The 15,537-nt window shown below is 36.0% G+C and overlaps 1 protein-coding gene across 1 annotated transcript in view; it reads left to right on the forward strand.

Moving 5' to 3' along the window:
* ODAD2 (outer dynein arm docking complex subunit 2) overlaps positions 1 to 15,537 on the forward strand; it is an 80,943-nt gene that overhangs the window by 16,812 nt on the left and 48,594 nt on the right. Inside the window, exon 10 of the mRNA XM_069859449.1 lies at positions 15,251 to 15,397. Within this exon, the coding sequence (XP_069715550.1) occupies positions 15,251 to 15,397 (147 nt within the window). The remainder of the gene's footprint in view (positions 1 to 15,250; positions 15,398 to 15,537) is intronic.

The following is a 15,537-nucleotide window of genomic DNA, read 5'->3' on the forward strand; positions in this document are numbered from 1 at the left end:
ATTGACAGAATTCTTCCTTCAGTTTCTTACCTGGATAATCTCACATCTCACATAAAATATCCACTAATTTCATATCTGTTTTGAATTACTGCTGTTCAAATGACCTAATTCCCAGAATAGCACTGTGTTTCTTTTCTAATTTGGAGCCATAGATGGACAAACCTCCTGTCTCTCCCCAGCTGTTTGCATCTTGTGCCAGGCCCGGTAGCTGGAGAAAGGCTGTGGTGCTGCACAGGAGCTAGGAAAGATATGTCCCAAATATGGCCTTAAACACCAGCTCCCAGGTGCCTGTGTGCCTTGGTGCCGCATAGCAGTGGATGACTGGGAAGCGAGGACATCTGTCACATGACTCAGTGAAATCTCATTGACTGGACAAGGAAAAAAATTGACAGAACTGGAGACACTGGGTGCATTCAGGTCTGCTGTACAGCAGTATTTTGGCAGGACCTTTGGAAGACTGTTGCATTCAAGTAATATTTCTGTAGCTGGCAGGAGGCCTCTCTGTATTGGGCTTACGTTACATAGAGATGTCCAACAGACAAGGAAGGGGGGAATGTACAGGAATATTCTTCCTGGTCTTTGCCTCTTCCCTTTTCTTTCTCTCCAACTCCCTCTAGAAGTCCTCAATTTTTTCTAGGCAATTGGGTCAAGGAAGTGAAAGTCTTAAGAGGTGAAAACTATGGGTCTAGTTCTTACAGTGCTTGTGTTGGAGTGCATATTGACAGGGCAAGACATACTGTCCATCAGTTCTGCTTCCCTTTTGCAGTGTGAGCAGAGCTGATCCAGGAGAATGCAGTGTGGCTACTGTACCCTGGGCAGATTTTATGTCCTCTTCTCAGAAAGATCAAAATTATCAGCTAGGGAAATGCAGATGTGTGCTGGCTTGCAGGAAGGAGTAGTGGATCTTTCACACACAGAAAGCACTAGCATTCTTGGGGAAGAAAGGTACGGGTTAGAAATGCAGAAAAGCAGAGTCATAGACAGTGGAAAGATGCAAGGAGGCTCCACCAAGAGCTAAAATGCAGGATCTGAAATGAAAGCTTCATGTAGATATTGTTGATAAACAGTAAGGGACAGTTTTATTCCCCAGGAAAAGACAGGGAGACATCTGGAGGTTGAAATTTAGGGGCTTGGGGCAAACTACAGTGCAGAAAACCATGTATTCATGAAAGGTAGGAGCATGGACGAGGGAAGTCCAAACTATTACAGAAACAGGGAACTCATTTTAGATTATCTGAGGATCAAATCCTAGACGGCATTTTTGTGGGCCAGGGGTAGTTCTTTTGCACTTTGCATGCAAGTTAGCAATGTAACATCTCTCTGCTTTGAGGGGAAGAAGGAGGCAGTCAGAAACTGCTTGTGCACTGCTCTGCTATGCATTAATATAAAGACAGTCAAAGTTTATTCTCTGAAACTTGTCGTATCTGAGGTCTAAGGTTTTTAGATATCTGAAAAATAGATACCTACTTCATAAAATTTTGTGATAGAAAACATCTACCAATTCAAAATAAATTATTGTTTGTGTAAATGAAAATTATGTAGCGATCTCTGCCTTCCTGTGATTTAACAGGTGGCATAGACAGCAACTCTTTTATATGAACCAATTATAAATTCATGGTGCTTGCGAAGATATTGTTGTGGCTTGTTCGTTTTTCTCAAAATTTATATGAAATAGAGGATAGATGGGTAATTTTTAAATGCATAGTGGAAAAGTATAGCTTCCTTAAACTACAGTGGCATTGGAAATTTTTCAAATTATTAAGATTACATTAGTACTCATTGTAAAAATTTAAATCAGCGTTATAAACTATGCATAGATCAAGAAATTGATTGCATTTTGTGATTAGCAGAAAAGTAGTTGTGTTTTGTTCTAAAATGCAGAACCTTGAAAGAGACATGGGCATTTTAGCCTCAAGAATAAAATTTGTCTTCATGTGCTAGTTAATTTAAAGTGAAACTATACAAAAAGCAATTTTGAATTTTGTACGGCAAGAAAAAATAGTATTAGTGTTACAGAGTACCCGCTAAAATACCAATTGTTTGTTTCCTTATTTTACACATTGTAATACTGCTTGAAAGCTTTTGGTAGTCATAGAAAGTCTAAAATCTCTGATGTTTATCGATTTTCTTGAACAATGAACTACACAGAGAACTGCAAATATGAATTCTGAGCCGTTACCTTTCTATTTCTTCACTCTGCTTCCATTTTCCCAGGAAGAGTTACTGTTGGGTAGAACATTATGACTATAATTGGATGCTTAGATGATTAACATACAAATTATGAATTTGGTCAGCCATGTAACCAACTTAGAAATTATTTTATCTGCAAAATTATAAAAGAAATGTATCTGTTATCTTGAAATTTGTCCCTAGATGCACAATAGAGGCAAATAATAGAATCTAATAGCGGGACTTAAGGTATCTAATATGTGTTGGAAATATATTGCACATTATATAATTTTTTACACAATCTGTGGGTAAGAGTTAACTTTTTTTTTAATAATATCACATTAGGAAACCTTGCATGAGATTATATTTTAGCTGTTAAGTACAAAATAAACATATATAAATGTTCTTTTTGTAGATTAAATAATTTTGCTGTGTAATGCATTTTTTCAGGACTGACCAATTTTGCAGATAATTCACCTGACCTTATTAGTGGAATGTCTAACAACAAATCTTTTCTTTTCCCTTATGAAAGTGCGGTGGGGTGATACAAAGGATACTCTTCAACTGAACTGATAGATCAAGATGAAAAATAAATTTTACTGTAGTTTGGCTAAGTGGTAGACTTATTTTTTCAGAAAATAATGAATGTATAAGGCATAATCATGTGCCACCTGCTAGTGTTTCTAGGCACATGTTTGGCTAACCTGTTAGCCCTGGCAAACCTGTCAGTCTTGATATCATTCCCTTCTCCACTGTTCATGAGCATCTCTCATTACCTTCTTCCAGTATTAGCCAAGGATTTTTTTTTAAAATCAATAAAGAATGTGATTAATGAAAAAAAGGGAATTAAAATATGGGAAAACTGCATTTAATGATTAAGACATGTAGTTTTTAACAAGCTAGCCAGTGCTAACCATGAAAATGGAATCTTTTTTACAATAAATTTATGAGGTAGGACATATTGGCAAATGGCGAACTCTCAAGTTAATATTATAATTGGCAACTCTGAAGCATTTGCATAGCTCTCTCTCCTCAAAATACTGTACAAACAATCATTCCGCATCACAAGAGGTATAAATTCTTAACGGACAATTGATTTCTGACTATTAGTACCTACTCTGATGAATTTCTATGTAGAGGTTTAATTTCTTAGGGTTGCCTATTCCTAAGACTTCCATAGCTGGTGAAATGAAAGGCAGGATAGAAGTAAAGAAATAAAGTAGACAAAAAACCAAACACCATCATGAAAGAATAGATGGAATTTCAAAAATTAGGGGCTGAGGAAATTAATGAAAAATGACTGATGCTTGATTCTTCTCTTTCACAGGAGTATATCCTATTGTAAAAGCAGGCAATTAAAATAATGAGCTACTGTTTTGACACCAAAACTACTGTACCTCTAAAATAATTGTAAATTGCCAGAGCTGTCTCAGTCTGACTTACAGCTTTAAAGTCATGCAAATTGTTGACTTTCTTGAAGATTTAGAATATGATTGTGTCTAAAAAGAGTTTTGAGAAGTGAGAACAGCATTCTTTGTTGGTTTTAAGTGTTCCATGTTGGGTCTAGGCTCAATTTAATCACAGCTTATTATTCACACAGTTACTTCAGAGCCATGCCTGTGCTTCAGCCATGTCATCTATATTTGTTTTTCCTATGCTCTCGTTAAGTTCAGTTTTCAAGTTTCTTTTATTTCTCTAGAGAACATTTTCCTCTTAGTTTTTCATGAACTATTGGTATAATTTTGTTTTTCTTGCAAAATCTTTTTTAGCTGGTTTCAAATCATAATGTCTTTTCTATGTGCTCAATGCTTATGAAACTTCAGCAGCATGCTGGACCTCCAGTAGTCTGTACAGGCACAGGTCCTTCCTAGTCCAAGCTCATTAAATCTTCTGAACAGATTCACTTCCACTGGTTTCCCTAATGAGTTGAATCCATAAAAATAAAATAGCTATAATAGCTTTAAGGCTTTTATTCTCATTGTGAGCCAAGTGTTGTCATGCAAGGTCAGTAGTACATCTGCATTGTGGGCAGCATATGTCACATCTCCAAGTCTGCTGTCAGGATTAACAAATATCAATGTTAAATTAAAAAACAGTAATGCTGTTTGTGTAGATCTTTTTTAAATCAGTCCTAGACCCTTTTCTCTTTCAATCCTCATCTCCTGCTAATTTCTGCATGTTCTTTTAAAAAATACATATGCTTTATTTTCCTCAGATGAAGTGGCCTAAAGCAGGGAGGGGGCTGTATCCTTGTTCTAGTGCCAAAACATAAAAGCAGTACCTAGACTGGGATCCATCTCACCTAACTCTAAATGTAAATAGAGTAGGTGTTTGTAACTGAGCTGGGCATTCAAGGCTACCTTTATGATCAGTGGAAAAAACAGACACTTTTAGGATGTGATTCATCTGATATTTTAAGCATCTAATGTAGAATGAGATGGATCACATTTTCAGCTTTGGTGTTGACTCAACAGGAACGTAGGATGGCTAGAGATGACTTGATCTTAATTATCAGGAATGTAGGATGGCTGTAGATGAGTGAATTTAGACAGATGATTTCCATCCCCACAGTCTTGTGCATTTGAAGTCATCAGTGAGTGTAATGTCAAGTCTTTTGAAGGTCTGCTATTATTCCATATTCTTTATCTACTTGGAAATTTGAGGTTGCATGTTTTCTAACCTTTTTTCCATGGAATATTTTCCTTGGAGTACAGATCAGCCATTTTGTAGTGGTGTTAGAAACTAATTGGTGGTCCTCAGTTAATGGGGTAATTAATTGATGGGCATCTGCTAGATACCTATGCTCTAAATTTGGCCTAGCCAGCTTGGTGGCTGTACTTGAGCTTTCTTTACATAGACAAGAGATGTGTGATCAGCATTCTATAGGTTGGTCTTGCTTCTAGTTCTTCAGAAGAGTTTTAGTAGACCAAACCTACTGGCTTTGCACAGCTCTCTACTTTCTTATCACCATGTGCTGCCCTGTCTTTAGCGCTCTTCAGGGAGAGGGCAGCGAAGTATCCTCACATTTTTGGGACAGTTCTTCTGACTCTATGCTGGTGAACAAAGTGAGAGGCTGTCTGGATTCTGAAGAAAAACATGAATAAATAAACATGTGGAAGGAATTTGCAAGAATTAGCTGACAAAAGGAACAGCAACATGTGGAGATTTTGTGACAGCTGGCATAGGTTGATGTTGTCTGACCCATCAGAAAAACAAAGTAAAAAATCCAATACATTCTTCATAGATGCAAAAGACCTTACCTGCCTTCTGGTCACTAGAACATATATGTCCTTTCTTTGAGGAATCATACGAATCTAAATTACTCACTGTTCTATGAGCAACAGCACTTTTGTTCTCTTTACCCAAGAATCACCTTTAAGTTTATATTTTGATCTTCTGAGTTATTTTGGTCTATATGAACCTAACTAGCTGTTCTCTCCTATCTGTATTGGCACATAATACATCTGAGAGCTTGTTTTTCTTGCAAAGCAAATTTAGCCCTATTTAGCAGTTTTCTTGAAAGAACATTTTTTTGTTCAGTTGATATCTTTTAGCTGGTTGGTATCTTTTAGGAGGGAGATGACATAAACATCAAATAGAACTTCTTTATGGGATGGGAGGGAATTGGGAGACAAGCATAATTCAAGGATACCATGAGCCCTGGCTTTTCAGTGCACATGTCAAAGGGACATTCTGAAGGCTGTTGAAGGATTTTTGTAGGGTAAGTTTGTCTCGAAGGCTTGTGATTCATGTACCATGACTTCAGCCAGAGAGTGAGGCAGAAAGGGAAGAAAGAAATCACAAAAAGACTAACATCAGGTAGAAGGCTATATAAAAAAATGTTTGCAGGTGAGTGTGCTCAAATATTCATGTTTAAATTTAAGGAGATAGCCCACTATAAATGCCATAGCATAGGCTTTTTGCTGGCCTTGCAGAGGTTTTCAAGCATGCAGCCAGGCTTGTTCAGGACACAGAGTATTCAGATGCTTTTATAAAATCATATTGTGAAGAAATATCTGAATATATCGCTCCAGCCAGCCTGCAAGAGCTGAAGGCGTTATATTGTTTTTATAGGCATAATAGACTCATGACAATGTAGGATATGCAGGCTTACCAACAATACAGGCATCCTACCAGCTCTCACATCCTGCATGCCTGAAGAAGACACAAATTCTGAAGGCTTGGTTGTGTTGCACATTCACTGTATCCTAGTTTAGTGTCCATGATGATCCTCCAGGCCCTGGGTTATTAGAGAGAGACTAGTCTTTTTATATACATAGTAGCTATCCCTGTAGTGCAGGCAGCAATATGGAATGTCCTCTTTAACATCAAATAGATGTTTTGTCAAGCTGTGAGTGGTATTGGCCATGTTTCTGAGGCTCATGAGGAAGACTGAGTAGAGGTATGGTGACGTGCACTCTGCTGTTACAGTTACTGCAGCAATGAAGTTTCCACCCCAAAATGATTCATTACATAATGGTAGAAGTAAGCAGGGCCATTTCTAGAGGGAATTGTCTGACCTTTTGGCCACAGATGTAAACATGGAGAAAGTTTTGCATTTCAATAATAGACAATGCTGAATGGCACAAGTCTCTGAGGGAGAATAGTGGAAGATGATGGTTTGTTCATTAAGTAAAGCAATTTGCATATGCTGAAAGGGCCAGTTGTGGTGGGCAGAGGAAGTCTAGGATGGTTGCTGTAGCTGAGTTCATTCATGCTGGAGTGTCATTAGGAGACTATTGAGTGGATTGGAGACAATCTAAGACTTACTCTATAAATACATTTACCTCAAGGTGCACTGCCAGGGAAGCTGAAGTCTTAACCCTAGTACAGCTACCAGAGGTGCTACAGGTGACCTGTCGTAAGTCAAACCTAAGCCAGAGCTAAAACTTGGAATGACCTCAGTGCTCATATGTTCTCTTGAGTGCTGACATTTTGCAGTAACAGTAGTTTCTGGTGTATCAATTAGATTAAATCCCAGATTAACATCTGTTGCAGTGATCTGATCTAGAAATCACAGTGGGATTGTGGGTTTGTTGTGTACATTAGAATCTTCTTATTTTTCTCTCCAAATGTATCTAGAATTGAAAAGAGTGTGATCTGTTGTCTTTACAAAATTGTCCAGATACAACTGGGGAACAAATACACTCCTAAACTGAAAATTTCACAAATCAGAAGATAAACTTACACTGTTAAATTATTACATTACCTTGGCTGGGTTTTCTGTGGGTTTTGGGTCCGTATTTCACTTCTCTCCAAGCTTGAGGTCTGAGAAGTTACTGGGAAAAACATTCTACTGTTGCTAGTTCAATGAAGTAAAAGTTCATATGTTTGAATGTGAACTACATTGACTCTTACCTCCAATTACTATGAATCAGAAGCTAATGGAATGGATATATGTATAGGGAGAGTTTTCAAGAGGGAATCAAGAGTTGCCTAACAAAACCTTCTGGTTCCCTGAGAAAATAATAGACTTATTATTTTGCTTGGAAATTAATTTCTTTTCATTTTCATAAAATATGGTGACAATCTAAACTTGCTGTGTCTGGGTCATAACATGTATGTCATTTCTGCCACTGTGAAGGGTCAGGGTCAAGATATTAATCTGAAACTAAACCTGCAGCTTCTGTGCTTGATTTTAGTCCAGTGTGAATGTTCTGGATTTTGTGATGCCTATGTTTTTCTGCTGGTTTTAGTTATATTGATCTGTATGGTTTACACACTGTCAGGCTGTAGCCAAAGCGCAAGAAGATTTAGGAAATGGGGCAGGGAATTATTCCACAACTCAGTTACCTTTGTCCTTAACTCATTTCTTAACAACTTGCAGCTTGTATGTTTTATAAAATAAAGTGAAAAATTTGAACTAGTATTTAAACCAAAACAAACTCAAGAGTGTTTAGAGGTTCACTAGCATAGAAAAACTGCCCTACTGAAGCATATTGTAGGTATTGTACTGCAATATTCAGTCTTCTATTAAACGTTCTTAAAATATATTTAAATTTTGAAGTATTTCCCAGCAGAAAATTGCAAAATGGTCTGTGATTTTGAAAGAATTAAGTTCAACAGAAAATCAAAAAGTCACAAAGGTGTAAATGAAGAATTCTGTTTTATGCTTAATTTTGGGTTTCTAGTTTTATAAAAATGGCAATATTTTATTAATGTTTGGTCTGGGATTCTACTTAAACAGTATTATCGTTCTAGGAGTTCTTTTCATTCCACTAATGAATTTTAATTAAATAATTTAATTAAATAAAAACATTATTAACACCAGATTCTTTTCTGCAGTTCTGCAAACTAATGCTTTTGGCATCAGCCAGTTCAGTCATTACCATAGCGTGGATTCCATGAAGCTCAGCTAGAAAGGAAACAGCTCAGTTATGTATGTCCTTAGCATAGGTATTTACTCTGTCATCGTTGACATTGAATACACATTACTAGAGCATGGTAAAGACTAATGCATAAAAAAACCTGTCAAGGCTTTTAGCCTTCTTGATTGCATTTGTTTCAAGTTTGATGTCAACTAACAGTTTTCTCCCTCTTGATTGTTATGGAAGTATCAAACAAAATGATGATTTCAACTTGTGTGTCACTTGGTAGTTGTATTTTGGTCTGTGTTCTTATATGCTTGTGTTACTCTTTTAGTTCCATTTTTAGTTACTTGATCTTGTTCTCACTCTCTATACCCTTCCTGAGTTTCAGCCAACTAAAGAGCTTATGATCTTGGCTGATTAATCTTTCTACGCTTCCTGTTCTTCAACCTCAATGAGATTTTTGCTTTTGCACTCTGTGTAATTTTTTTAAGGCATTGATGACTCTTCTGAGCTTCCTCTTTCCTTCTTTCCCATTACATCGTGCCTTCTGGTTTCCTGAATTTACGTAACAACAATGAATGAATTTCTGACCTCCTACTAGCTTTTATTTAGTTGAATTTGATACACTTCCATTTAAAAACACTATTGTACCTGTGCAACATCCTGGGCAACCAGCATTCAGACTGCCCTGACTTACATTTGGAATCAGGGTGATTTCAGCTGCTTTAAGAGCTAATGCCTGCAAAGTATGTGCAAAGCCATCTTTGCCTGTTCTTTTCACCATGAAATTTATTTAATACACTTACGCAGAAAATGGTGAAATGCTTAAGAACATTAAACTATATCCATGTAGCTAATTTTGTTGGTGTCCCTGTCCCCTTGTCCACCACCCTTGGAAATCTTGTGGTATAAGAAGCCCTAGGATGACCATAAATACTAATTTTAACAAACATTAGCACTAGCAACTAAGTAGGTAGCAACTTTCTACTATTTTCTGTTGCTAAGGAGCCTTTGTTGTTGAGATCTTAAAGCACTGCGGTTGGGAATAGGCATGCTCTTTGAATGTTGTTCTGCCAGAAAGTGTCAGAAGGTACTTGAATACTTCAGAAGCAGTGTCCAGCATTGCGTGAGGCCTAAGGAAGAATTCCTGAAGGCCTGGGGATTTTTAAGTGCAGAAGGATAGGACACTAAACAAGCCAGTGAAAAAGGATGCAGCCAAAATTTTGTGTGATCTTTCTGTGCATTTGGAATGGACTAACCAATACATATGTACATATTTGGAGAAACATCACCACATAAAGATGTTTCTAGTACAGCAGTGACTAAACCTCGCGCTGTTCAGCACTTAAGTCAGGGTTCTGGATGTGAATATGAAGTCACTCTTGAAAACCAGGAATAGTGATCTATGCAGAATAACAAGACAGGCTTTCAGAGGCAAATCTCAATTGCTTGGTGGGGTGTCTCCATGCAGATCAAATGTGCTTCGTGATATGCAGGTGGAAAATTCAGTAGATGAGAACACAAAATTCAGAATGTGTTTGTACTGTGCAGGAAACCGTTACTCTAAATAAACTATGGAAGTTAGCATGCAAGCAACTGAACAGTTACTCAGTGCTTCTGTGATAAAGACAACGAATGCTTTTTCTTGATCAGGAGCAGTTCGTAGGCTTAGAGAAGTAAAGTTTACCTTGTTATACAGTGGTAGTAAGGCTGATTTTGGAAGCAATTAGCCTTCCTCTGGTGTCCAAATGCTCAAATCATATTGAAAAAAAGTGGTGAAATCAGGAAAGATCAGTATTTTAGCAGTAAAGATTATTAGCTTTTAGATTTCCCATTTCTTGACATCTTTTAATCAAGACTGAGTTCATGTAAAGTGTGTGTTAGTCAAATGCTAGTTATTTTGTGGTACACAAAAATAAATGGATGAAAACTTGGTCTATATTATGAAGGCAGTCAAACTAGCTGGGCTGATATTCTTTTTTACATTAAATCTTGATTTATGTTTTTAAGACACCTCTGTAGCTTTCACCATTCCTGAAATGCTCTTTTCATTGTGAAAAGACTATCAGTGCAGGCTCTACACCCTGCCCTGCTGTAATGGAGAAATTTATGGGGAAGGTCTCATAGGCATCTTTTTCTTTTCTTCCTCCCATCACAGAAGGTGAGAATGGACTCACAGATAGCAAATTCATGTTCAGTCTTATCACTGTCTAAAACAGCCGCCTTTGTATATGTACATTAACAGTTTTAAATAGATTAATCTGTGCATTTTGTATTATAGAAGTGGCCTGTTAAACACTTCAAAAATAAAAGCAAAAGTAAGGCAAGCTTTTCTACTTATTCTGTGTCATGTTGTTCTGTGATTCTCAGTTGTGAGGTCTGACCATCGTAATAAGGACATTATGCATATGTTGCAAAGAAGATGTTTTACTAATAGTCTAGCAGTTATACTGTTTTATTTTCATTTAAATTCTGGATATATACATTATACCATCATATAGGAAGATGTACATTTTAAACTAAATCTGCATTTAATTTCAAGGCTTCAAATTGACTGTTGATTTGCCAATAGGGTTTGTTTTGCACCCACCATATCAGATTTCAAATGGCAGAACAGTATTATGCAGATTTTATGTCAACTTAATAGAGAGGTAACTATTTCCATGCATGTTAAAATCTATGCTGTAAGTACTGGAAGACTTATTGTAATGATAACTTCAAGAAGCAAAAAATAGTTGTTGAAACCATCAGTAATATTTTTTATTTTGTAGTACTGATTCTTCAGCACATCTGAAAAATATTTTATTGTGGTTTTACTTTAAAAATGGCATGCATTTTTGAAGCCAAAAAAATAAAATGCATGTATTATTAGATACACTTCTTTTTTTTTATTTAATATAAGAGAATTAAAAGTTGTTTATTTTTTAAAAACCTGGTCCATATTAAATGTCATATGGCAACCATTATACGTGTAAGATAAGTGAATTATGAATTACTACATTATGTACAAATGTAGTTTCACTGTAGCAGAAGCACTCCTTAAAAGAAGAGACAACACTCGCCACATTAGCAATATACTCCTTACATTTATGTGAAGTAATAAAAAGTCAAGTTTTCTCTTTAAAGACCAACTGCAAAATTTTTATAAGACAAAGCAAGTTAAAACTCATAGTCTAAGCTATACGAAAAGACCACAGACTTCATAAAAGGACAGCTGTTGGTCCTTTTGTGTTACAGAATGTTCTGTGTAGCTTTGGAATGATAACTTATGGATTTTTTAAAAAAAATCATTTAGACTGTGACTTGTGTGGATAGGCTGATTTCTCTAGGAGAACATTTGAGAAATTGCTACAATATTTTATTCCTTAGGACATACTTTACGAAATAGATTAAAATATGTTCTTAAGCTAGATGTTTAATTTTCTTCTGATGTCAAGATAATAACAATTCATAAAAAGAGATAACGTGAAAAATAGGCAGGGATCTTCCTTTAGGACAAGATATGTTACAGATGTTTAAAAATGACCTTTATATTTAACTGGTTTTCTGTGCAGAAATTCTGTGGATATATATTGGTACAAGAACTTTAAGTAAAAGTTATCTATGAAATGCCAACCACATTCTTTATTGATGAGCAGAAGTGTTTTATATGATATAAGTTACTGATCTGAAACTTTATCTATTTCCTTTTGGATGTATTTTCTCACTTGTGATTCTATACTATATTTATGGTGTCTGTTAAAAAGCATTTTTTATTTACAGGCTTCTTTACTGCATTTGTCATACTGTTTCTACATTTAAGAAATATGCTGCAAAAGTTCTTGGTTTTTTTCAATCTACTTTTTTCATATTAGCAAACATTGTTCAGTTTTTCAGTATTCTGTATTTCAGTCTGATGTGCTCAGTTTAGCAAAATATTTTCCTCTGGAAAGGGTTGGCTCTAAGCCCCTTACAGTTTTGAAAGTGTCATTTGAAAGTGGTGGGCTTGGGCAGCACAGTTCAAATCTGGATGGGAGCCGAAGCTTCCTTGGAATTCAGAGGCATGTGGGAGGTGGAGACTGTAGTTTGATTTACTAGGTGTTCTGACTTCCACATTAGCACCAGTTGGCATTGCTCATGCACTTCTGCTTCTGTTCCACCTACATGGTGGCTCAGCCCTCCTAATTTCTGTGCAGCTGAGTTCATACCTGTTTGATTAATAGTAAAACTGTCTTATGGGTTCAAAAGAATCCATACAGTTTAACTTTCTGTATACCACAGAGTGTATTCTTCGATCTTTTTCTTGCTCATAGTCTAGTAGCTGTGTCTGAAATGGAGCTTATCTTTTAGAAAAATATCTAGTCTTGACTGAAAATTTTGCATTGCTGGAAAACTTATCATCACTTTAAGCAATTTATTCCAAAGGGTAATTAACCACACAATGAAAAACGTGCACTTTACTCCTCATCTAAATTTTAGTACTTTTAATTTCAAATCATCAAACCTCTGTGCTCGACTGTAGAGCTCTCTGTGATCATGTTCTTCTTCCTCGTAGATTTATTTATTCACTATGAATAAATCATACCTTAATTTACTTTTTAATAAAATGAATAGTGCTTCTCATGTCTGTCTTAATGAAACTATCTTCCAGGCTTACAATCATCTCTATCTCTTCTCTGAATCATTTCCATATTTTCACTTTCCTTTTAGAACTGTGGAAAAAGTAAGACACAGAATTTTAGTAATAGTTGCACAAGTGCCTAAAAAGAGATAATACCAATGTTCCTATTGAGCACTTTCACTTATATATTCAAAAATCCATACTTTTAATCAAATATTACACTGTAATCTCAAACTCATATACAACATCCCACGTCATTTTATATGCTCTGGTTTCCAGGATAGAATGCCTACATTGAGCCCTATATTTTTTTTTTATTATTTGTAACTTTATGACCTTAAATTTAGACATAAAAGAAAGTGTATAGGGCAGATCAAAAGACAGTGTATCCCAGTAGCTTGACTGTAACAGTAGGGGGGGACACAATAATCAGGATGGAAGTTTTCTGTGGTTTGAGTTCATCTTTGCACTCCCGATGTCCTGACCTCTGATTTCCACAAATATGGGAAACTTGATTGCATAACTTACAGTAGTGTGAAACTCTGTTCTGATTCTAGCAAGGCAGAAGAAATCCAGGACCACAAATGAATGCCCAGGGCAAAGTCAGAAGATGACAAAAGCACAGCTTTCAAATAGTCGCCAAGCCCCAACCTATTTTTAGCTCAAGGAGATGAAAATTTAATATGATATTTATGTGTTTACTGACAGTCAGTAAAATGCCATCCCTAACATTGTTGACCTCTTATCATACCCCTTCAGGCACCCCTCTTCTAGACTGAAAAAAACTTGGATTATCTTTGCTGCTCTTCTCTGGAACTTCTCCAGTGTTACAGTAACCTTCCTGAAATGAAGACTGCAGAATTGCATGAAGTTTTTAAGATAGATGTGAACCGTGGATTTATACAGAGTTACAATGGCAGCCTCCATTCACTGGTTTTTTTTTCCAAATAAGTCCTTATATGCCTTCTTTTTTTTTTTTTAATTCTCATTTTGTATTTTATTGCTCTCTTAGTCTCAGTAACATCTTTAGCAGTTCATTACAACTGACCCTGAATCATGCTATCATTCACAAATTTGTGATGTAACTAATCCTTCCATTTTTTCAGAGTGTTCATGAGTATGTTGAACTTCAAGACTTCAACACAGATCTGCGGAACTTCACTAAATCTCATCCCTTTATTGGCCTATTTGCTTTTATCCTCAGTTGGCTATCCTTTAGTCATTCTTTTCAATCCATGCAATGACCTTCCTCTTGTAATGTAGTGACTTAGTTTAAAAGGTATCAGAGAGGGACTTTGTAAAAATCCTTATGGAGTCCAGTTAGACGTATCAACTAGATCACCATTGCCACAAGCTTGGAAGGTTTTGTAAGGTAGGGCTTCTCTTAACAGATTCATGGTGACTCTTAAGTGTATCATTTTGTTACAAGAATATGATGTTCAGACAGATATCTGCCACTTCTGTTCTTCATTTCAATCTACCAATTTGTGCAGCTCAGATTTTTGGCTAAAAGGTTTTGATAACGGTTGAACTCTTTTCAAAGTTGACTTCATTTGTATTATTTCCCAAGACATTGGTAACTGGGCAGTTTGAAGCAAGAGGTCAAATACCGCTTGTACTTGATCAACCATTTTACCTGGTTTTCTTTATAACTTGGTTGAACACTATCTAATAATGGCAATTTGTTATTCACAATGTAAGAGTCTTTTATAAAATCCTTCTACATTGACTTCAGTTTCAGAAAAAATCTCCTGAAATGTTCTCCATTCTCCACAAGGGAAGATTCCAGTTGGAATCTCGTGGTTTCTTACAGAATGAACACCAATGCAAAAAATGCAGACGGCTTCTCTGAAATGTCTGTATCTTCACTTTTTCTACCTACAAACACTCATACAAAATGCACAGTAGTTGACTGCTTAATTTACTACTCCAGTCACAGCAAGCCATATAGTAATATAGTATAGTGTCACCTGTGCTATTCGCTCGTTTCAATCTATATGCCATTTGCAGACTTGTCAATAATTCCATTTCTTACTATGTCTGCATTATTTAACACCATATAATCAAAATAATCTATCATATTTCTTCTTTAGTAGTAGTTTTACCAGAAAAGCTTAGGTTTTATAATAAATGCACTTTACACATTTGTGAATTATTTGCTTTATTTTAGGGAGGTAATCCAACAGCTACTGTACTAGCATTGTGTTTTATGAGACATTTCAATCTGGCTCAAGAACATTGTCAGCTGGCCATTAGAGACAGTGGATGTCTTGAAGTATTAATTAATTTACTTGATACAGAAGAAATTAAATGTCAGGTAAGTAGCTTTGTTGAACAGAGCAATGGATATGCCTTTTATTTTTTTTTTCAACTTTCAACGTTTTATAGTCTAAAGAAAATCTATTTATTTCTTTATTTTCTCCATTTCAGAGATTTTTTTAGGAAAATTATTTCCTT

The sequence above is a fragment of the Phaenicophaeus curvirostris genome, chromosome 6, assembly GCF_032191515.1.
Source record: "Phaenicophaeus curvirostris isolate KB17595 chromosome 6, BPBGC_Pcur_1.0, whole genome shotgun sequence".
Classification (NCBI taxonomy): Eukaryota; Metazoa; Chordata; class Aves; order Cuculiformes; family Cuculidae; genus Phaenicophaeus; species Phaenicophaeus curvirostris.